The sequence below is a fragment of the Passer domesticus genome, chromosome 3 (genome assembly GCF_036417665.1).
Source record: "Passer domesticus isolate bPasDom1 chromosome 3, bPasDom1.hap1, whole genome shotgun sequence".
NCBI lineage: Eukaryota > Metazoa > Chordata > Aves > Passeriformes > Passeridae > Passer > Passer domesticus.
Genome location: NC_087476.1, coordinates 119,556,993 through 119,580,649, shown reverse-complemented (window position 1 = coordinate 119,580,649; position 23,657 = coordinate 119,556,993). Strand labels below are relative to the sequence as shown.

General features: G+C 44.0%; 1 protein-coding gene and 1 long non-coding RNA gene across 3 annotated transcripts in view; one reads left to right on the top strand and one right to left on the bottom strand.

Annotated features, from left to right (window-relative positions):
* LOC135297734 (uncharacterized) overlaps positions 1-23,657 on the bottom strand; it is a 130,973-nt gene that overhangs the window by 66,388 nt on the left and 40,928 nt on the right. The window contains exons 6-8 of the long non-coding RNA XR_010359650.1: positions 15,289-15,360; positions 13,512-14,585; positions 6,478-6,543 (exon numbers count right to left, since the gene is read on the bottom strand). This is a non-coding gene — a long non-coding RNA (uncharacterized LOC135297734). The remainder of the gene's footprint in view (positions 1-6,477; positions 6,544-13,511; positions 14,586-15,288; positions 15,361-23,657) is intronic.
* EFEMP1 (EGF containing fibulin extracellular matrix protein 1) overlaps positions 3,969-23,657 on the top strand; it is a 45,154-nt gene continuing 25,465 nt past the window's right edge. Inside the window, exons 1-4 of one of the 2 annotated variants that reach the window (XM_064415577.1) lie at positions 3,969-4,316; positions 4,772-4,859; positions 7,774-7,822; positions 8,001-8,261. In XM_064415577.1, the coding sequence (XP_064271647.1) occupies positions 4,779-4,859; positions 7,774-7,822; positions 8,001-8,261 (391 nt within the window). In that variant the 5' untranslated portion in view covers positions 3,969-4,316; positions 4,772-4,778. Of the gene's footprint in view, positions 4,317-4,589; positions 4,657-4,771; positions 4,860-7,773; positions 7,823-8,000; positions 8,262-23,657 lie in introns of those variants that run through there. The other variant, XM_064415579.1, reaches the window with a different exon arrangement.

Below are 23,657 nucleotides of genomic sequence, written 5' to 3'. Positions count from 1 at the left end.
TTTCATATCCTCAGAGCATTGTTAGACATTTAAAAATGAAAGCACCGGTTTGCCCAAGCTAGCCAGAGGCCTCAGCATAACAAAACTCACACAAGATCTCTCATACAGGAGATAACTTGAAGAAAATAAAGGCTGAAATTCTACTACTAGATTTTTCTAATCCAACTATCCTATCTTTTCTTTGTCAGTTTTCTCTGTGTTTGCATCATCTGTCACCTATGAACTCTACTGCAAAGCAATAAACAAAGAACAACAATAAATATATGTTTAGATTGAATGGGAGGATTAAGCAGAAGGAGAGAATTTGTTCTCTGTGCCTTGCTACTGATATTTTGGTCCTTATTAACTTTTTGTCACTTCAACACCTGTGATAAGAAACTGATAGGGTGAATTTTTACCTCGATGTCACCTTTCTATGAAAAGTGAGAGTAATTTCCTGACACAGACCTTCTTTCAAATCAAGTTTAGAGTTCAGTAACACTTCATGGCACATACAATATACTCAGGATACCTCCCTTGAAGATAAATAAACTTGTAAAATATTACCTCAAATAAAAGTTTAACATTTGTCATGTTTAATCGGCAATAAAAAATCAGACACCTAATTCTTCACAGTTTATCCTTCACCAACATTATGTCACTTCCAAGCTGAAACATGGAAAAAAAATTTGACATTTGCAGGCAGCGTGGCAGAAAGGCAGCCTGCCATGTTATCAAAATAATTTATGTTCTGAAATTCCTGTGAGTCCAACATGAAAATAGCATCTCCACCATTCCAGCTCTGAGTTTAGACAACTCCAGGGTTACTCCATGTGACACAGCCAGGGACAGAAACCATCTTAAACTGACACCGATGGTCCCTGAGCTGACAAACACGAGTTGCTTAAATTCTCCTTCTGCTTCATTTTCTGTCCTAGGGAGTGATGTTTGAAACAGGAAAAGGGGGTCAGATCTGGGAGTAGAAGAGATTAAACTGTAATTTTGTTTTCCTCCTTTTTGGGCTAGCCTCTAGTATCAATCTCAGCCTGCTCTAAATTATGTCCAGCTGTCTGCTGCCCCCAGGGACAATTCTAGCAGCCAGAATTAGTTGGGAGTGCAGTGACATTTTAACCACACACAGTCTTCCTTCAGCCTACCTATCCTTGGGTTTTTGAGGACAATGGGGGGTGGCAACACATCCTGCCAGGAAGAAAAAATGTGAACGCTGAAGTTGTAAACACATTTCAGCTGAAGAATTTATGAAAACTGTGGGGTTTAAAGAAAGCAAAAAACTGAGATGTGGCAAAGAGTTCACTAAAACAGTAGGGAATAGAGTGCACAATTTTCAGAAGGAGCCAAAAGTAAGGAAAAATAGGAAAATTAAGGACCAGCCTGACAGGGCTTCTCCAGTTGTTGCAGGGGTTGGCCTCAGCAGTGCCAGGCTGCTCGTGGTCAGCAGGGAAGGAGGGATGGTTTGACCACAGGGACACCTTCAGACACCCCAGATATGTAACTCAGCTGTCCTTCAGCTCGTTCACATACCTCACACTCCCATCAGCATTCCCAAGCTTAAGTTCTGCTCTCCCACACCAGGCAAGCTTCCAGTTGTCTCAGCAGGGAACATCTGAACTACCAAACCATGGACTGAGTCTCCTACCTCCATTTAAAGGACTGACAACCATCCTTGGCAGCACGAGGCATTGCAGTAAATGTGTAACTCTGGCTGGAGCCAAGGGAAGGGGTCCCTGCTCAGCCAGTGCTCAGACACCCTCCAAAACGATGTTCCTGCTCTTCTCTGCTTTGCAGAACATCCTTCCAGAGGGAAAAAAAATCAACTGCAGTCCTGTAATACAGGCAGTGTTTTCCTATGTGGTAGCTTAAGACAAGACTTAAAAATTTTTAGTTAATCCAGAACCAACAACTTAAATTTTGTTCTCTTTGCGTGGCACAGATGACAATGCCACTATTCAAATGGCAATTCAATACTCACTATGTAGTGTTGCCAAGTAGATAAAAGCAATTATGGTGTTATTTTGCATTCATTTGATTATTAGAAACACCTGCATTTCTTTCTATAAGCAAGAAACAGTAAAGTTTGAAATGTGGTCCCACATGAGGGACCACATCACAAACAGGAATCCAATTTACACCAACAGAAGTGAACAACTCAGAGGCAACCTAACACTGGGAAGCTGCATTCCTAAATAATGGAATGTAAGCTTTAAAGGAATCATTTTGGAGCAGGAGAACACATGTCAAAAGACAGCCTGTTAAATATGAAATTAATGTGCACACAAAAGTACATGCAAAATGTCCTATAATGTAATCAACTTAGATTTTCTTCATTACACCATGTTGTTGGTGCTGTTCTTTACTTATCAGAGAGGTGTGTGGATTGCAAGTACATTTTCAGGAGTCCCACTTATCTGTAAGCACAGAAAATGCAATGAGGGAGAGAAAATCCTACCTCCTCTCACCTAAAAAATAAAAGATAGGCAACATATGGTTGCAGCTACAAGTATTCTAAAACTACCAGCTTGGCTGATTCTAGAACAGATAAGAAGTGATTTGATTCAGAGACAAAATTAATGAGCACTGTATGGCTGTCCAAAAAAGAACTCATGCTTTATGTAAGATCAACTATAATTTAATGTAAGAATTATGGGGTTGTATAGGAAAGCCATTCTCTAGGCCAGCAGTGTCAGAGGTCTGCAGCATAGTAAGACATTTTTTCAGATTTCCAGTTCTCCAGGCCCTTCAAGGTCTACATTAAGGAGGCAAAAAACTTATTTTAAAACTAGAGACCTCTTGTTGAACTACAGGAACAGAACAGAGCTCCTCTACTGTGCCACAGGCCCCCCAGAAGCAAAACTGGGGAATTAAATAAAGATCCAGTGACCAGGGTCCTGGACACCTTCTCCTCATCCAAGCCCACCAAAGCTTCTAAACCCCTGCAAAGCCTCCTCATCCTTCCTTCTGTCCATGAGCTTTCCCCCAGGGTGGGGAAATAACAGCATTCCATAGCCTGGGAAGGTTTTTAGAAGTGATGGCTGCTGAACTTCGGTGGTGTCTGAGGAACAGGCATTGCCCTGTGGAGGGCTCCTCATGGCTTTTATCTACCAAATTTTTAACACCCACAACACATCAATAGTCCTGCTGTTTTAAACTTCATGAGGAGGTTTAGATTAGATATTACCAAAAAAAATTTCAAGGAAAGAGTTGCAAAGCACTGAAAGGGGCTGCCCAAAGCAGTGGTGGAGTCACCACCCATGGAAATGTCCAAAAATGTGTGGATGTGGGACGTGAGGGCAAGAATACTGGAAGTTCCATGTGAGGGCAAGAATATTGGAAGTTCTGTTTGCAACCAAGTGAAGGGTAAGAGATCTAAAGGCCTTTTTGTGAGTTTCTTTTAGATCTGCTTGTGTTCACTGTTTGGCTTGCATCATGTATGTCATGGAAGGAGAGGAAATTACAAAAGCATGGACGGAGGAAAAACCCAGTTTTCCATTCTCATTTCCACATCTGCTTACGGTTGTAATTCAGAGCATGGCAGCGATGGACCCGCTAGTCTCGACGCTCTTTTTCCCCAACCTTAAGGACTCTACACTCGCATGACTCACGACACACGCCAAAACGATGGCCGTACCGCTCTTCCTCGAAGATCCCAAGCGGGACGCAGCAGCCGCGGGGCTGGGGCACCCGAGCGGCGTGAGGGAGCGGCTCCCGGGGCTGCGGCCGCCGGCCTCTCAGGAACAGAACAGAGCTGCTCTACTGTGCCACAGGACCCGCAGAAGCAAAACTGGGGAATTAAATAAAGATCCAGTGACCAGGGTCCTGGACACCTTCTCCTCACCCAAAGCCACCAAAGGCTCTAAACGGGCTGCCCTCACGGCCCCAACATGGCGGCGGGGCCGCACCTGCCCCGCGCGCTGCCGCGGGGCCGGCAGGGGGCGCGCGCGGCGCCGGCGGGACGGGCGCCCGTTCTATTTAGCCCGGGGCCGGCACCGGGCGCGCACCGACAGCGGCGGGGGAGCGGCGGCCGCCGGGCACGGGCACACAGCGGTGTGACGGCAGCGGGAGCACGGGCACGGCCGGCCGCCGGCGCCGCACGGCACCGGGGAGAAGGATAGCGAGCGGCCGCCGGCACCGCGCCGACACCGCGGGAAACGGAACGAGCGGCCGCCGGCACCGCGCCGGCACCGCACAGGCAGCGGGGCAAAGGGAAGGAGCGGCCGCCGGCAGCGCAGCGGCGGCGGGGCAGGGGGAGCGAGCGGCCGCCGGCAGCGCAGCGGAGGCGCGGGACGGGAGCAGCGAGCGGCGCGGTGCCGGCCCCGCAGGTAGGAGCGGGCAGCGCCGGCGCTCCGTGCCCGCCGCCCCGGGCACGGCTCCGCCCCAGCGGGTCCCTGGCAGAGCCCGGCAGGTGGGGAGTGCCCCCCACGCCTCGCTTTGACCGAAAAGTTACTTTTGCGCCCCAAAGCGTGCGGCGGGCGGGCAGTGCCGCTGCCCGCGCCTTGTCCGGCGCTGCTCCCGGTGAGCGCTGGGGTGTTTTAAGCTCCATTGCCTGGTTATTTCCGCCCCTCTCTCCCAGCTGGATAAAACCCCCGGGCTGGGAAGCACGGCCAAGCCTCACCCTCTCCTTGCGGGAGCGAGCGGGCAGCGCCGGGCCGCCTCTCCCAGGTAGGGGCTGGGTGGGCTCCCCGGCAGGAGCCGGTCCCGGGGCTGCTGCGGCCGCTGCCAGCAAAGGAGACCGCTAAAAGCATTCCTGCTTGATTTGTTTTTCCTTTCTTTCAAGGTTCACGATGTTGACAGCTATGTTCTTGGCTGCGTTCGTTCTCATTGCAGTACGTTCGCAGGAAACTGAGGAAACCATAACGTACACGGTAAGGTTTAATGGACTTGGAGATAATTGCTGCTTTGCGGGGATTCTTTGCTAAATGACCCTTAAGAAGAACCGAATTTCTTGCCAATGTATAGCATGTGCTACAGAGGTCGCTGAGTTCGAATATTAACCATAAAATAAGCTGTTCCTGCACTCAAAGAGTGTTTAAAAGTTCAAGATGACAAGATTGAGCAAAATGCATTACAACTGCTTGTTTGGAAAAGTTTATCTGTGTACTCGGTTTGAGGGACTGAACAAAATTAGGAGGTTTTTATTATTTTTTAATCCATTTTCATAAAGGCAGGGTCCCTAGGACCTTCATTTGAAATATATGGAGTTTGACAGATAATTAGGTCAAACATTCTTTTGTGTTTTCTTATGGATGTTTCAAGCTGTTTTTAACAAAATATAAGTACTTCCAAATTTGGGGCTTTTAATGAAGCATCTGAATCCCGGAGTGATCATGGGACTGTTCTTTTCTGAGCTGGTTTTGAGCAGTGGCTTTGATAAAATTGTTCAAGAATACTGGGAATAGGTTCTGCTTGCAACCAAGTGGCAGGCTAAGAGATTTAAAGGCATTTTTTTTCAGCTTTTTCTTTCCAATCTGCTTGTGTTCAGTGCTTGGCTTGCATAATGCATGTCATGGAAGGAGTGGCAATTACCCCAGCCTGGGCTGGGGAAAAACCCGCATTTTCACATCTGATTACAGTTGTAATCCCTGCAACTTGCTTCATATGGGTGGACCTCTGGATATGTGCACACACATCAGCCCAATGCCACACAAGCAGAAAATTCTGCACACATGCAAAAAGTTAGAGAACCACAGCCAAAGCCCAGGATTGTGTCTTATACAAGTAATCCCACTGAAGTCAGTGGGATGGCTCAAGCAAGTAAATATTGCAGAGTTGGACCTTCTTGTAGAAGTCAGGGCTTAAAGAAGCCTCAAGTGAGCATCAGGAAGTCAGTAATAAAATACTTTAACACTGGGCTTTAGAAGCATTAGGGTTTTGAAGGCTGGAAGTAGTTTTATTTAGAGGCTTCTGTGATTTACTTTTGTTTTAAAGTCTCTGTATATAAGTGGAAACTGAAGATGTAAGTACCTTTTGAAAATCTGGACTAAACAGGGATCCCAGCCTCCTCCTTTCCCACAGTTATTATATGAGGGGGGTTTAGTTATGCAGCATTTCCAATAGTTCTGTTTATACCAACTGAACATTTCTTGTAAGCCTATGTGAGCTGGGCACCTATGCTCCATTTTCAAGGAGGTCTTAGCCCTTAGGTGCTTCACTGATGGTTAAATGCTGATCATGGAAAATGAAACAAAAAAACCCCAGCTTTGGGAGATTTTGCTCTTGGGATGCTACTGTTTCTCATGCACACATTGTATCCATGGAGGGCCAAATCCTTTGCTATTGTAAAAGCCTTTGGCTGCAGTAATAGATGGACTTGGCTCCTTGCAGTTAAACAGACAGTACTTCTGTTGTGCATTAACAGGAATTGGGTGATTCAGTAAATGCATGAATTAGCTGTTTTCCTTTGGGTTTGCCTTTTCATAGCTACAGTAACTTTGGAGTTGTCAACTCAGCATGTAGTCAATCCTTTAGAGAGTGTCCACTTACCCCTTGGGGAGAAAAACCCTTCCAAGCTACAGCTCACTGCCATATTTGACAAATCACTGGTGTCACCTGCAAGAGAAGAAAATATTTTCAATCCTCCTGCTGAGTCAGAGTCCATCAGTAACAAGTCCCTTAAAATAACTTGAGGATAGGACCTGCAACAAGTGGATCTTGGCATCAGAAAGTCAAGTTTGCCACTTGGAAGTCCCTCAGGGGCAGAGGAGTTGCAATGAGATTTAGCTTGCTTGACTGTGACCAATTACATTAGTCAACTCCATTCCTTTTTTGTATGGAGCCATTAAAGTAGTACCCTGAGCAGCCCAAGATGCACCTACACAGCACAGTCTTGTTGATTCAATGATATTTTAATATTTTAAATGTTCCTGCTGCAGTTGGTAGCACCATGATATTTTGTTACTCAGTCTCTGTAACTGTGACCTGCGACTAAAATTACTGCCCTCTGGATAATTTAATGTTTTTGGGCAGAGGAATTATGAAGATGCAGAGCAGACTATTTAAAATCTTTCCTGAATTTGCTGGTGTGCATTGATATGAATAGCTGCTGAGTATAGCCTTGTTTGAATTCTGCAAAGTCTTGTATAAATAAGTAGTCCTGCTGTTATAAACTCCAACCGTTTATTGTGTGTCTCACAATATAAATTGTCCTTCCTAGACTGCAGTTCCTGGAGTCATATGATGAAAAAGCATGTGGATGAATTTCCAGCTGTCATGGGATCCTCCCCCATTGCTAGAGTGCTAATGGGAGAGAGGATGAAGTCCAGGGCCACAGAGTCCTCTTGGTCCCTCTGGCAGAGTCTGAGTATGAAAGAGGTTCACCTGCTGGAAGGCAGGGAATGAGATCCAAATTCAGAAAAACTTGCTGCTTTTCCTAAAATGATTTTCATTCTGGTCAGCTTGGTCACACCAAAGATCATCCAAGGATTCAGCCAAGGAGAGATGGTATAACACAGGGACAAGGGAAGGAGAAAGCAATGGTTTTGTCACTTTGCTCCCCAGCCTGCTCACAACAAACAATATCTTGGGAACTTCCTGAGACCGAGGTGCTCTCTGTGTTTCATAGAGCATTCCAAGTGGGAATGCTCTATGAATGCTCTATGAGCATTCTTGTGGGAAGGGATCCACAAGTTTTACTGTTCCTGCACAGCAGTGATGTACCAATTGCCATTTTTCTAGCCTACCAAGGTACTGCATTTCCCTTTGAGTTCACTGAATACACTCGACTGTTTTTCCAAAACAAAGAATCCCAAGTAACCAAATTATTATTTTTTTTCTCCACAGCAATGCACAGATGGCTATGAATGGGATCCTGTTAGGCAACGGTGCAAAGGTACAGTAAATAATTTTCAAAGACAGACTTGTCACTGGTATTCTTTAAGTATTCTCACTGCACACCCCTGTTTTGGACACGGAGGTGTGCGTGCATGTCTCGTCGTGTTCTTTGTGTTAATGGCTGTTGCAGAAGGTTCGACTGTTAAAAGCATGACTTGTGTTGTTGCTAACCACAGATATTGATGAATGTGAAATAGTCCCAGATGCATGTAAAGGTGGGATGAAATGTGTTAACCACTATGGAGGATACCTCTGTCTACCCAGAACAGCGCAAATAATTGTAAATGAGCGAGAAGAAGCAGCAGCTGAATCCACAAGTGGTCGAAACAGCGTCATTCGCCGGACCCCGGCCGACCCCCAGCGCGCCCCTCCCAACCCAACCCACCAAATCCAGTGTGCAGCTGGGTATGAGCAAAGTGACCACAACGTGTGCCAAGGTAAGCCGCCGCCTGCCGCGGCTCTGCCCCGGTGCTGCTGCAGTGGGGGTGACCACAGAGCCAGGGGGTGACAGCCTGTAGCCCTTGCACTGACTGGAAGGGACTGGTGCTCCATGAACACACAAAAATAAAACACAGAAGTGTCGCTGGTGTTGTTCGAGGCATCAGAATGTGAAGTTTGTTGCAGCGTTTACAGTCTGTTCCCTCTGCTTTTGGGCTAAAAAATGGAATTCATTTCATTGTCTGTAGCTCCTAAAAAAGTCTTAAAACTTACTCTAGTGAAGGATTTTGTGTTTTGTTAAGTATGTCTAGGAAAGAAAGTGCTCTGAAAAGAGTGGGCAATGCAGCAAGGCATAAGCAATTTGGAAGGGTTTGCAGAACTCTGTATTTTTCAGTAAGTGAATGCTGAATGAACAAAAAATAACCACAGGATGAACTTTTGCTTAGAGCAGGCTGAAGTGCAGAAGGGTCCTGTATTTTTATTGTGGATAAGGAATATTCCTCCAGCAGTACCAGCTTCTGAACAGCCCATGCTCTTCTGATCTCTGTGGAGGTAGCCCTAGGCAGACCCTGCCACTTTGCTTCCAGTGCTGGCCTGGGCACTCTTGGAAACTATGGCAATGAAGAGCTTTCATCTGAGTGTACATACACCACACACAGTGCCAAAAATTCTCAGGGCATTAGCAATGTTAATTGTATGCATTCAGGAACCAGCCTCACAAGCACTTCTGTAAACTAAGACTATTTCATTTATTATTTTATATAAACAGTTTACTCTTCTACTTGCTGAAGTAACAAATGTTTCGACCATTGTTTTGTTTTCTTTCATAGAAATATATTCTAGCCCTTGCTCACAAACTTGCTTTTCAAGCACATTGGAGGGACACCCGTGCAAGGAGAGGGCAAAACTTGACCCCATGGTTCATCTTTTCCACTTTGTGGCCTGTAGCAGTATAATCACATAAAATAGTACTTTAGGGACTGTAATCAGGGCAGGCTGTAATACACTGTGGTAGTTTCCTTCTCCCTGGTATTCATGTACACAGGACATTATTTATCACTAGTAAGTAAATTCCCTGTCATTCTGGACCACAGTAATCATCATGGAGGCTGGAGGAGTTATTTTTGTAGGCAAAGCCTCAGAGTTGCATTTCTGGCTTATCTGCTCATGTCCAACGTTTCTGTCACTCTGATTCAAGAATGTCAAGTACAGAACCTACCACAGGAGGTCACATCTCCTTAACCCTGGGCGTTCACTGGGGGTCATCAAGGGAAAATCCAAATTTTCCTTAAATGGAAAATTGGCTTTTTCCTTAGTTTAACTTGGCAAAGCAGCAGCAAAACCAGGAGCAGAACTGCTGGGTTTGGCCTGGTACTCCTTCCTTCAGGTGATGCTGCTGGCACTACTCTTCACTGGTGAACTGTAATAAACTGTTCCAACTTCAGCACATAACATTTTTATTTTGATAACAAATGCAAGTCATGCTAGAAAATGTCAAAACATGACTATCCCTTTTGCTATGCTGGCTTTAGATGTATAAATTTGGGATACAGTATGGCAGTTTGACAGCATTTAGTACCCATACTTTGTGCTCCAAACAAAGGTTGAGGGTTAGGTTTAACTGAGAGACTGACAACTGGTTAAGGTTTCTGTTTTGTTGAGAAGAAATTGGTGGTGATAGATTACTATCATGCTCTGGCTTCCTAGAACTTGCAACTAAATATTTCTATTAAATTACCAAATCTTTGGTTAATTTATGACAACAACAAGTGTTGTTACAGTACCAGAAGTTTTAACCAGCAGGCAAACTGTGGTGAAATCTTGGGCTTGACTGCATCAAGCTACTCATTTCCTTGTGCCAACATTTCAATCTAAATGCAGAAAGCCTGGAAATATTAGTGTTTGAAAGCTGAAATGTATTGAATGTATTCCAGCTGGAAAAAGGGTAGTGGACAGTGTGCTTGAAATGAAGGATAAAAGAGTTTTGGAGCACTTAAAGCATGCATTCAGCTCCATGATCTTCATGCTTTTCACTGCTGAAAATATCTTATAAAAGATAATCTTGATCAGCAATGGTCCCGCTGCGGATTTATTTAATTATGGTTAAAAGACTTTGCTATGATAACTGCTCGAGGCTCCTAGGGAGTGTAACTTACAGATATAGTCACACTTAAGCTTGTTTTATTGTTTAGTAAATCAAATATGAAGTCCAGCTCCTTCTAATTGTTTGCAGATGTATGACATTTTCCTTCCAGTCCAGCAGCACTAAGTATTTTATAACCAATGTGCAAGTGTGGAGACCTCTGTTTCAAACAATAACATGCTCCAAGGAGCTGAATTGCTGACATCATGCTGCAGTGTGAGGGGCCTTCTGTTTTAACACAAGTGTCCACTCCCTTTTGAAGCATGGAACAGTGTGGGAATGACAGGCCAAGCACACTCCTGTGGTTCCTGTGCTTGGAATAAATGCTCATAAACGACACTGGTCCTGGAGGATTTCACTCCAGTGATGTGCTGATACACGTTTTTATAATTACTAGTGAGCAGAAATGTTTGCTATCCTCACTTCTAACATCACATTGATGTTAGAAGTGGGGGTAGCAAACATTTCCTGGGACATTCTTAAGATGCTCTTTATGAGCAGTGGTGCCAGGAACCCCCAAACTGAAACAAGGATGAGGGAGGTTATTCTGGAGGAAGAGCTCTGATGTGGAAGAAGTTGTGCTTCAACATAAGTACTTGAACTTTAAACTCTGAGTTTATGACTTTGCCTAATCCCCTCCATCCCCATCCCAAGCAGCTCCCACTCCACTGTCACTCCTAAATTTGGTCCCTAAGGGAGATTCCCATACATGGCACCTGGTCACACTTTCAGGAAGCCACTTGGATGTTCAGCCCTGTCCCTGTGAGGGTATCACTCTAACAGTGATATCACTCTAACTCAAAAAACTGAATAAGAAATAATTTGAAACAAATTACTGAGTTAACTCTGGTTCCCAGGCATTTTTTCCTGATAAAAACCATGAATGGCTGCACTCAGTGCCTGCACTCAGGCCTGAGTTTTATTTTACTTTGTTGTTGGGCTCTCTGTGATTTGAGTCTGCTCCTATTGAATTCAAAAGAAAATCACCCAATTAATTCAATTTTGTCAAACCTAGTCTGCAAGAAAATGCTGGCTTCTCCTAGAATGTTAATGACATTTGAATGAAAAAAGGGACCAAAAAAGGTACCAAATAACCTGTAAAACTTGGAAGGGAAAATAACTTATTTTCCTAAATTCCTATCATGTTGGCAATCCAGGCAATAAAGTAAGCAAACATTTTTGCTCCTCAGCTAGATTAGCTTTTGATATTTCTCCACCCTTTGTGCTGCTGCAATGTCAAGTACAGGAGGGAGACAGACTGCAATACAAGAGATCAGTGCTTGCTTCTGTGGGAGAAAACTCTGGAAAAATGTCTTTGTCCAGACTTGGTGGCCACTGGTTGCTTTTATCCTGCTCTGTGGAAGGAGGAAAAAAATGAATTTGTTTTCTGTGGTGTGGTTATTCTTCCCCCTGCAAAATCACTTTAGGTATCCTTACACTGGTAGAGGTTAAGGGTTTGTTTTGTTGTTTGGTACTTTTCAAAGTAACTTATCATACTCAAGCTATGCTTTTGACTCAAGAAGTTAATTGTGAATAAGTCAAATAAGGCTAAGTTTTGCATCTGGAGAATCCTTTCTGTTGTTGTCCTGTTAAGGAGGGAGGGACAAGGGCAAGCAATTCATGATGTTTTCCATAGAAAAATCACTTTGTATAATATATATTTACAAATGTCAGGGATGTGCAGCTGGCATATAAAGAACATAAAAGGTGTGTGAGTGCAGGTGCACTTGGCTGCCCTTGGCAGAGCCTGGCTGTGCCCTGGCAGGAGGCTCCTCCTTGGCATTTTGGCTGGGGCACTGCAGCTCCTAATGAGCTCCACTCGCTGTGCTTTGATTCCCCTCCCTGAGACTCCTGGAACTGCAGCCACATCCAGCCCAGCTGAAACTCAACCTGAAATGCACCCCAGGGGTGCCACTAATGTGCCACAACCACTAACGAGCACTCAGCCCTCAGGGCCAGACTCCAGGGAGCCCCAGAAGTGCATGGGCTGGGATTTTGGAGCTTCTGCACCAAGCTGGGATCTGCTCCTATGGGCCCAACCCATTTTCTAATACACACACAGCCTAAAATACAGCTATAGATGTTCCTTGGCTACAGAAATGGTTTTTGTAAAGCTTTTTGTAAAATATTGTACCATCCCAAGTTTTCCCCTTCCTGTAGGTAAGGAGTACTTTTAAAAATGCTTCAAGGTTCCTTGTGGCTGCCCCATCCCTGGAAGTGTCCAGGGCCAGGCTGGATGGGGCTTGGAGCAGCCTGGGACAGTGGAAAATGTCCCTGCCCAGGGCAGGGGTGGAACAAGATGATCCTCGAGGTCCCCTTCCAACCCAAATTATTCTGTGATTCTGTGAACAGCATTAGGCCTGTAAGTTTCAGGATAGGGTGAGGACAGAGCCTATGGCAGGAAAAATGTGGTTTAGGATGGCAGTAGCTCCAAGTGCTCCCTCAGGCCATATGTTTGTGCAGCAAACAGTGAGTGGGGAACACTTGTTGCCAGCTGTAGCCACTCTAAGAGACTGACCTGGTTACATGTGCCACTTCCATACTCATTACTGGGACAAGCCAGAGGAATTCTGCAGGTCTAAGAGGATACACAGAAGGTCAGAAGCTGACACTTTCACAGCTCTTTGTTCATGGCCTTCAATTAATTCTTTCTACATTTGGATACATCATCTTTCATCAGCCCATCCTAAACCAACTGTCCAAGCTGTTAATCTGTGAAACTGCTGCATTCTGCTGCAAAGCAGCATCTCTTTAGTAGCCCTGAGGGTCCACAGGGGCGTTCACAAAAACCCATCTTGTTTTGAGGGCCTGGTTTTGGGCATTTTTGAAATCAGGCCACTCTGAATCATCTTCCCATCTGTGCTATTTGCACAGCTGTGGGTGTCAAGTCAAGACCTTGGAGAGATATTCTCTGTTTGTCTGACCATTTTACTGTGAACATCCATCACAAGCATAAATACTAGCAGCTGCTTTCCTTTCCTGAGCTAGTTGCTGCTTTCCCATTGTCCTGACCCCTGCAGGAATACACTCAGTGTGTTGCAGATAAAGATTCCTCCCATTTGCTCATCGTGCTAGAGGCGAGCAAGCTTCCCCGAGTTGTATTTACCTTAGCTTCCTGAACTAGGATTATGCAGGCAAGCCCTGGACTTCAAGTTGAAGTAAACTCATTAGCAGTTCTCATGGCTTCTTGCAGCAGAAGAATGGGATCACACAGTAGTCACCTCGGCTGTCATCCTTGTGGGCTGCATTTGTTGATTTTTGAAGCCTGTTGCCTTAGTAGCTCGGAGGAGGCTCATGTTTTGACAGACAAAACACAGCAAATGGATTCAGAAGGCACATGGCCTGAAGAAAGTCCAAACTCCAGCCATCTGTCCTCCTTCAGAATTCCTCTCTCTAAGCTGGAGGTCTTTCTCACAATGCAATCAGGAATAACACCAGATAGCAAAGGGGAAGAATGTGCTCATGCCTGGTCCTGGCTTGGCATCCCAGAGCACTTGGCACCCCATTAAACAGCTCAGAGCACTCATTTCTCTCTTGAGGAATCCCCTGTACCTGTTGTAGACACTCAGGTCTGTGCATCCTACAGGTCAGGAACACCACACCAGGAGTGAGGGCTGTCACCTGCTGCACCCAGCAGCACCAGAGGGCACAAAACAGAACTCGGGGCAGCACGGGCTGTGCTCCCTGTGCCAAAACCTGCTCTCAAAGGAATACATCCCACAGCATCACAGTGATGCAAGCCCCCAACCAGGGCCAAAGCACCCTGGCAGCTGCTTTTAGCACCTCTCAGGTAATTTTAGAGTGACACTATTGCCACTGGGATGTTCTCATTGTGCTTGCTCTGAGCAGTTTTTCCTCCCAGTCTCCTGCACTGTCACTCCTCAGCCTCCTGAGAAAAGTTCTCTGCTCCTCCTCTTCCCAGTTTTTTTCTCAGGATGATTTTCTCTCAATCACCACTTTTTTCCTCCATTTTCAAACCTGATTCCTACTTCAGATTAATTAGTGTATAAAGGAATTGCCCTTACCTGTGTTTTATTTTCACTCTTGTAGTCTGGGTTACTGAGTCACATTTGCTAGAACATTTCTGAAGGATCTCAGCATTGCAGACACATCTTTCAAAGCTCCAAGATCTTTCTTGAGCATCTCCAATGATGGGACACAAATTCAAGAAGCTGGAAAACTAATTCAAGAGCTGAAATTTGAAACTTATTTTCCTCATTTTATTCTCTTTCCAAGTGATATCTCCCTTCCCATTCTGGCCAGGGAAGATGATAGCTGCTGTTTCTGCGTGCCAAAACAGCCCTACAGGAAGAACAAAGCTTCCTGCAGAGGCCTGTTTGACTCCCTGCACCACCCAGGGATGTCTCTTTTGCTCTCCCTGTCCTTTGCTAGGGAATCCCATCTGCTGCCCTGCAGCCAAGCACACCAGCACTGCAGGAATTCATTCAGAGTGGTGGTTAGACCTCCTGGTTTGCCATTTTCCTACTCTCAAAACCAGTGGGAGTGTTACAGGACTCCCTTCTAGCCAGATGTTTTTGGTCTGGTAGAAACCACAAGGAGAGTGTAATTTTTGAGTTCACCTACCAGGTTGCATCTTAAACATTCCACATTTTTTGTGGTGTAGTCAGCTCCTCTTGTGCAGCACTTTGTCATGGCAACCCCTTTGTGCTGTGTCTGTGTTAACTGGGATTAGTGTAAGCTGGGTTTGACCACCTCCTTTCATTACACTTAAAGAATATTTCTTCTTTTCTTCCCCTCTGTGATGCTTTTTGAGCTGCTTTTTCTGGACTATCATCATTTATGCATGCTCTAGAATAAGTCATATGAAATGTAAGCCTCCTTTGGGCTGAAGGGTTCTTATCAAAGGGAATTTTGCCACATACCTGTCAAAGGGTTTAGATGCTTCTAGCCACAAGGTTGGAAGATCTGAACTGGGCTTGTAAGATCTCTGTTGTCTGTATGACAAGATACATGGGATAGGTAATCAGACATAAAAAGTTCATGAGTAAAAAGTAAAAAATTTCACAAAGAAATATCTGTTTCATCTTTAATTTGCTAAATTTTGTTTTCATAGCAAGCAGATAGCAACAGTTTTGGAGAGAAAGTTATTTGCCATAATTCAATAGAAAGCAAAATGTAACCTGAAAAAAAACCTATACTAAATACACAGGAATGCTGCATGTACCTTCTTTCATCTACCTTTTAACTTTACTAAAAATACAAGAGGGACTTGCAAATTACAGAGCTCTGAACTATTTTAACACACATGTAGTAATTATAAAATACTTTAATGCTCATTCCCATTTGTGTCTCATTTGTTAATCTGAAACCATGTTAAAGGCTGGTCCTGTTGTAAGCAGAGTAATGTCTAATTTTTGTTAGGTATAATTATATGATCAAAGCTGAAAAAAGTGACTAAGAAAACATTTGTTACACACGCTTTTATAAGCTACAGTGCTAAGAAAAAGTTCTTGAGGCTCAGAAATGAATTAGACCTTTCCTGGCAAAATATATCCCAAGCTCTTAATGAAGCATTTTTAAAATTAGATATTCAGTAGCCCTTTGCCTGTTGCTGTTACTGAATGCCTTAAATAAATAACTCCAAAGGAAAATTCTTCAATGGAAAGACAAAGGAGTCAGTGTGTGAAGGTTTATCTCCTGGGAAGAGATGTTTACTTTGGGAAACTCTCAATCTGGCTTTCTTAACTCCTGATTTTACAAATTCGTGCCTTTGAGTGGACATTAATTAATTAAGCCTGTTTTGACCAGCTCTGAGAAGGAAAAGATATTGCTGAGCCTTCCTTTATGAGCTGGATTTAACCAGAAGGAAACTCCTGGTCTGGTGCATGAGCAGTGTGAGATGATTTAAGCAAATCTGACCCTGCACTTGAGCATGTCCAGCCCGTGCCTGAACAGCTGTTCCATGGGGATTCCTGGGCACAAGCAGAGCTTGTTCCAGGGTTTTATTTGCATCTGCCTGCACAGCTGGGATTCCTGTGACCAGGTAACTGGGTAGGATGTGTGCAGTCAAACCAATCCCGTTCTCAGATGGAACCCAGAGACAAACTCTGACCAGGCAGGTTGCTGTGCAAAACTGGGGCTTATACCAAGAGTTAAGTTGGGGTTTCAATGTCAATTAAAATTCACCAGAGTTAAAGAAATTCAAGGAGAGAAAAAACCTCAAAAAACCAAAAAAAGGGCATCCTATGGGATATAAAGCCCTGTAATTCCAGAAAAGCAGTAATTTGGACAACTGATTCCTGAATATCTTGTAGCTTTATAAATTTAGAAAGAAATCCTTATCAATACTGTAACTGCCTACTGTTGTCAGAAGTACTTAGAAGTGGGAAATACAAGAGCTTTTGACAGGTAACAACAATGTTCTGTGTGGTTTTAAAGAGGTTGCCAACAAGTTACCATTTAATAACAATCTTACACAGAGCAAAGGAATCAAACCTGGCAAAGTGAGCAGAAATGGAAGTGTGATTTTTAGCTGACATGACCTATCTTATAAAAATAAAAACCAGGAGAAACAATCTCTCCCCTATCTAAACTTGGAGAGAATTTTGAGTGTCTGGTATACAGAGTAGGTAGAATTAAATACACTTTTAGAAGCAACAAATACTTGCTTGTAGTTTTTAAAGCACTTTCTCCATAAATGAATTTGCTCTCAAGGGACTTTCTTATCAGGAGCCAGTTCTCCACAGAACTTGGAGATGATAAAACAAGGACTGGGTAAAACAAGGACTTGGGGTGAGTTAAAGAAGGAATATAGGAGTATTTCACAGGGCAGTGAGCACAGAATCACATCAGAAATGAGTAGGGCTTCAGAGCAACCCCTGCTCTGCCTCTGTGGGCTGTAGATGACACCTGACTTCATTCCTCCCAGAAGTTGTTGGAGTCTAAATCAGGAAAGAGTGCAGAATCCAAAAGTCATTCCCACTTCCCAAGGGGAAAGAAAAGACATGTTCTTCTCTGACATCATCCTGCCTGTATGTACTCTGCATCCAGACCTTCTCAGTCTTATCTGGCTTAACTTGAAGCATCAAGACAGATTTTCTTTCCCACTCTCTCCTTATGTGTTACTGGAGTAGAAAATAATTTAGGAATGGTTGCAATACTCAAAGATATTGCTGACATTTCCAGCACTTTTTCCCTGGAGCAGAAAGCACTGTACAAGCAGATAAAAATTATAGATTTAACACTACTGAGCACCTCTTGGGTTTTTGGTGTTTGGAGGAGCAGCAGAACTTTCCAGTTTGAATTAACCAGAACTGGACGAGAGTTAGAACCACACTCCTGAGAGCATTTGTACAGGAAAAATTGGGTGCAGGAAAATTTGGGTGAAGGAAAAACACCCACCCATTTTCCCCATTGCAAACACTGACCATTATTTAAACAATCCAGAAATTCTATTCATAGATTTTAATCTATTAATGAGCATGTGAAAAAGGATGATTTTGGGGAAGCAAAAACTTTTTTGTGAGTGTTCCAAAGCAAAGTATTCCTCTCTTAGAAACTGTGGCTCTCTGTGCCTATAAAAAGGAAAATTCCCCATTTCTAGACAAGACATTTTTACAAAAATGTTGCTTCATTATGTATTTAAATCAAAACATTCTCTCCATTCTGGTTACACTCAGAGTCCAGTATCCACTGTGAGGAGAATCTCTTCCTTACTATGTATGCAGATTTATAAGGCTCCAGGCACCTTTGAAATAAATTGAAAGCACAGCCATGTAATAGAGCCAAACCCCAAAAGCAGCCAAGGAGATCCACCCAGCAACACCCTCGAACACCCTCAGCTCTTCCCCTAAGCACAGCTTCAGAGCGCTGCTCTTGATCTTGTCTCTGCTTTCTCCACCCTCCTAAAAGCTTCCTGGGGGATTCCCCAGCTCCAGAGCCATGCAAGGGCTGTTTGGGATGCAGGAATAGTTCACTTCCTTGGTTTCCTTCCCTCTCAAACAGCTCAGGAGCAGGGCAGCTGTTTGCAGAGCCTGAGACAGGGGGATACTGAAAAACAAGAGCAGCAGCTTGGGGATGGGAGAGAGGTTTTAACATAGATCAAAGTGTAGCAAAACCATACAAAAATAATCAAGGCAGGTTTGTAGCTGCTTTTGCCCACTTTGAAATTCACAGTTTGAGTGTTTGTGATGCTGGAAGGTGGCGTGGTTGGAGAAGCCCCTCAAAAGGAAACACTTCCCAAAATCTCTGCCATGGGATAGGAGTGAGGCCAACAGTTTAGGAACTTGATCAAACAAAGGTCTGGACATTTTATACAGTGAGAGCAGAAGTTAAAAAGCAGCAACTTTTGCAAAGGTTAACAAACCTAATTTATGCTTAGGGCAGTCCTCAATTCTTAGCTCATGTCAGGATGAGGTTGGCTGTTGAAGAGCAGACTGGTGATATCTGTACTTTTCTGAGTATCTCTCAGTGCCCAGTTTGAGAAAGCAGAGTCAGTATCTTTTCCATCTTTCTGGATTTGGTGGCTGTTATCTGTAGGTTGAGCACAAAACCAATTCCCCAAAGCTCTGGCTAATCAGCCTGGTGGACATCAGATGTTCAGTCCCATAATGGAACCACTCCTGGCCCTACAGGCTGCAGAAGGCTGAGCCTTTTTTGGGAGAGCACAGACCAGTGTAGTTCTGTTAAAAATTAAAACCATTGGGAAATTCAGACAGAAGTTTCTGTAATTCCGACAAAGTGGTATGTAAATAATCTGATTGTTAGCTGTCAAATGCTATTTCTATATCAAAAAGAAATCAGGTATTGATATCAGAACATTGTCATCATAGGAATCAGGGTTTGTTGTGGGGGGTAGAGCAAGCAATACTGAAATTCAGTGACACTGAGTACTGGCACAGCTTCCAGGGGCCCTCCAAGGTCCCATTCTCCTGAACAACATGTGCATGGAGAAGGAACTGTCCACTGAAAACAGCCTCATGGGGCACGCACCTCCCTACCTTAAGGGCTGGACTCCATGACCCCTCTTAACTCGGAATATTCCGTGATGTGTGACTTAGCCAGCACATCACGCCCCACAGTTGCTGTGTTCAGTGGTGCATTTGGGACAACAGCAGCAGCAGGAGCAGCTTATATCATTCCTTGCATTTGATTCTTTGTTTTAGTGTCTGTCACATCCTAGCCAGCCAAAAAGTGGCCTCAGCACATTCTGGCTGGTGAGGCTGAGGGAGCCCCGGGGGCTCCATTCACATGCCTGGTGTGTGACCGAGCAGGGGCTGAGCAGCCACTGCACAGCCTGGTCCTCAGGGTGGGGTCCCACTCCTGCCACAGCCCCGAGCAGCAAGCTGGAAGCAAAGCATTAAAGACACCAAAGGGACTGCTTGGGATTTTCACTCATTGGCCATTGGGGGGTTCAGCCAGCAAGAAAAACCCCAAGTGTGTAAGAACAGGAAAAACAGCAAAAAGGCAGCAGGAACCAAAGAAGGGTTTTTCATCTGGCTGTAACATTCCGTGGGATGTGCCTGGATGGAGCCCATCCCCATGGAACACACCATCTCACACAGCCCAGAGCTCCAGAGCTGCCTCTGTCACACAAAGCCAGCTTCAAGACAGCATTACTGTCCCATTGGGAGGCACTTGGGATGGGCTGCACAGACAACAGCCCTTAAAAACTGGAATGATAATATGCAGGTTTTTCCATTCCTATCATTTGTCCTTAATTTGAAAAATTAAATGCTTATGTCCCATTGTTAACTATTCTTAGCAGTAATTTCACAGTTTAGCCCCGTGGTGACCAACTGGTTTCCTTACAGTTCTTCTCTAATTCACAGCTGGGCTGAACTTACTTGGTTAGAATTCACTTACTTAGGTTGCATTAAAAAAAAGAAGTTGTGTGACAGTCTCCACATGATTTAATCAGAAACCTCACTGCACTCAATTCCTGCCTGAAGAACACTATAGAAAGTCAGAGGAAAGAAAGGTAGCAAAGTTCTCCATTCTGGTTAGTAGCTTAGAGTATGTTTACAGCAGCCCAGTCCAGGTGAGAAGGAGCCTTGGAAGGTCTCCAGCCTGACATCCTGCTCTGAGATCAGACCTGGGAGATTTATCCAGTCAGGGCTTGAAAAACCCCATGGAAGTAGAGCACAGAATTTTTCTGGGCACCTATTCCACACCTTGACTGCACTAATGGTGAAAAAATTTTCCTGTACCTAGAATCCCTCCTTACAATTCACCCTGGATTGACACACACAAAAGAGATGTGCTAAAACCTCAGACCTGGGGGGAAAACAGGTTTGTTTCCTTACAAATGTGTAAGTGAAAAAGTGTTCCCCATAAGGGGAGGTAACAATTCTGGGCAGCCCTGGGTTTGAATGAAAACATTTTCCTGAGGAGCAGAGTGGCTGAATGTCATTCCCAACTTCCCATGACCCAACTCCCACTACAAGTGAATCTCTGCAGCTTTTTAATTTCCAGTTAAAAACAAAAAAAACAAACAAACAAAAAATCAATGTGTATCCACAAACAATGAAAGAAGGGAAGTTTTACTGATCTGTGACTGTGCTTACTTGAACTCTGAATAACTGCAGATATTTTCATAGCTAGTGCCCACCAAAGTGCTGAGAGAATATCAAGACTGATTTGAATAAACAAAACCACTGGTTTATACTTTGAAGTGTCATATTAAGACACCTTCAGTTGCTTCCAGCACTTAAAGCACACGTTTAGATCCCAGTATTTTCCCTGACACCTTTGCACATGCCTCAGTTTACACAACTGCTCACTGCTGGCCTCAACCAGGTTGTTGCTAGGAACTTTTATTTTCAAACCCCTCACTAAAAAACTTGCCAGAGCAAGCCTGCAATACCAGGCACACGCTGATCCTACTCATGGGTGGGTAGGAAATGCTTGAGAGTATTGGAGGGAGTAGCCTTGATCTGGAGGAATTGGCTGTTTACTCAGCTTGAGTTCCATTGCTGGGACACCTTTCACATCCCTCTGCTGAATATCCCAGCTTGTCTCACATCTACCAGTGCTGCCCCCTTTACATACCCTTCAATTCTTGTTTCTCTTTAATTCCTCACTCTTTTCTTTATTAAACTCTTGGCAACGAGGGCCAAAACCTGACTGAAAACAGCAGTTCACACTGTGGTCCTGGATAAATTATGGTACAATTAGCAACGTCACTTTCAAAAAGTTAATGAAATAAAGCTGTTGCTTTAGGAAACCAGATACTTTACAGTTGATGATTTATGGTGACTCCAAAGAGGACTGTGAATCTGCAGTGCCAGATGAGGCCATGCTGTCACTTCTACTCACTAAATACATCGTGCCACTTCTCTAGGAAATGAGGCCTGGCTTGGTTACAAGAACCAGCTCCTCAGTATCTTCTCTGTAAAATCTTATCCCTTCTGGAAGTTGAATTTCCAACTTGTTGATGATCTGCAAACCAGATCAGTTTTGTCCCTTCTGAGGAACAGATGGATGCAGGGGCTGGTTTGGGACACCATGACACGTAACTGCATCCACAGAGATCTTTCCAGGAACTTCTCAGATTGCTTTTCTGGCTCAAGGGGCCTTGCTCTCCACCACTGAACATTTTGGGCAAGTACATGTACATGTAATAAGTGTGGAGCCTTGTGGGGTAAATAAAAATTCCTGCACAAATAAGGGGAATAATAAATCAAGCCCAAGTGTTTTAAGGCAATATGAAGAATTAACCTGTTTGCTGAACCTTCTCTAGATAAGAGGTCATTGTTCTTTGCTTTGAAAAGAATTTTGTTTTTAATATGTATTTAGCCTTACTTATCTATTATACTTTGCTTCCTTTTTATTTTCCTTTCATTGAAAACAAGACCTAACTCCTTAAAAATTGTTTGGACTTGATCCTAAAACACACTCAACACTTCCCAGTCAAGAAAAAAACAGGGTACAAGAGCCTTCATTACTTGGATTTCATTTGTCAGAGGTGTTTTTGAACCTCTGAAATCCCTTCAGAACACCCTGTGGTTATTAGCTGAGACATTATTTCTTTGTGCTGATTTTTTTGCCTGTCCATGAAACCTCCAAAGCAAACTAAGAGTCTGTTAGAGCCTAAATAAATTTAGATACAGATCTCACTACAGAGGATGTTCAATTAACTGCTAGAAACCAATCTTGTCATTAGTCTTCCACTGGTGCTTTGCATATTTATTGGGAGCATCTGATTAATTAAACCCAGCCTCTAAATCAGGGCAGTTGGTTAAATGCTATCTATGAAAGTTTTCAAGCTACTGAAGCCCACATGTTTTCAGTCTGCTAAAAAACTTCCCCTCCTCTTCAGCAGTCCCTGTCTGGAAACCTTGTATCTTGAAAAAGCTGTTAAAAAAAAAATCTTTATAATCCACAACTTTCATTACCTGGTTCTTGCTGTCCCCTGAAATGCCCCCCTGTCCTCTCTGCTGCTTGAACATTGTCCTGGGTTTTGGTTCAGGGCTTGGAGCACCACAACAAGGGAATCCTTCTCCACAGCCAGAGCTTCTGAAAGCCAAGAAAAGCCAAGAGCAGAGAGAAATCCAGGTTGGACTTCCCAAACTCACACAAGGAATTTGAGGTTGATTAGCCTGGGAGAAGGCTTAAGGCTGCACACATTGGTTTGGGTTATTCCAGCTAACAACTATAATTGCACAAATAATAGGATTAGTAAATTACTTTTAAAATTACTTTAAATCACTCCAACTTTAAAATTTTAAGCAATCCCCCCCATGATCCTATATGAAGAAATGAATGTGCTCATAGATCATTTATTCCTTCTCCACTATAAACACACTATCTTCCTAATACTCAGCTACATCTCTCCTTCCTTCACCTTTTCATTCTATTCCTTGCTCTTGGCATTAATTACTTGGCTATAATTAGCCTCCCTAGATTCATCTTTTGCCAGTTCACCTCTTGTCTCATCAGTTCCTGGAAGGCAGCACTTCCGTGAGGAAAGAGCCACCAGTCAATTGTGTTGCCATCCAGCAGCTCAGTGAGGATGGCATGGACCTGCCCTTACCTGCTGCACTGCAAAGCTGAGAGGACAACCAATGCACTGGAATTAAATCCATCTGGAAGGCATTTCAGGCAGGCAGGCATCTCTGGGAACCCTAAGTGTGATTGACTGCTTTTTCCAATAGCTTTGATGAAATCTAAATTGAGAAATCTCTTCTCCCATCCTGTAAGAATTTATGAGCAGAATTTCTTTTGACCAGCCACCACTGGCCTGTGTTCAGCAGCATCTGAGGCCCTCATGTTTCCCTGTGGATCCTGCCCA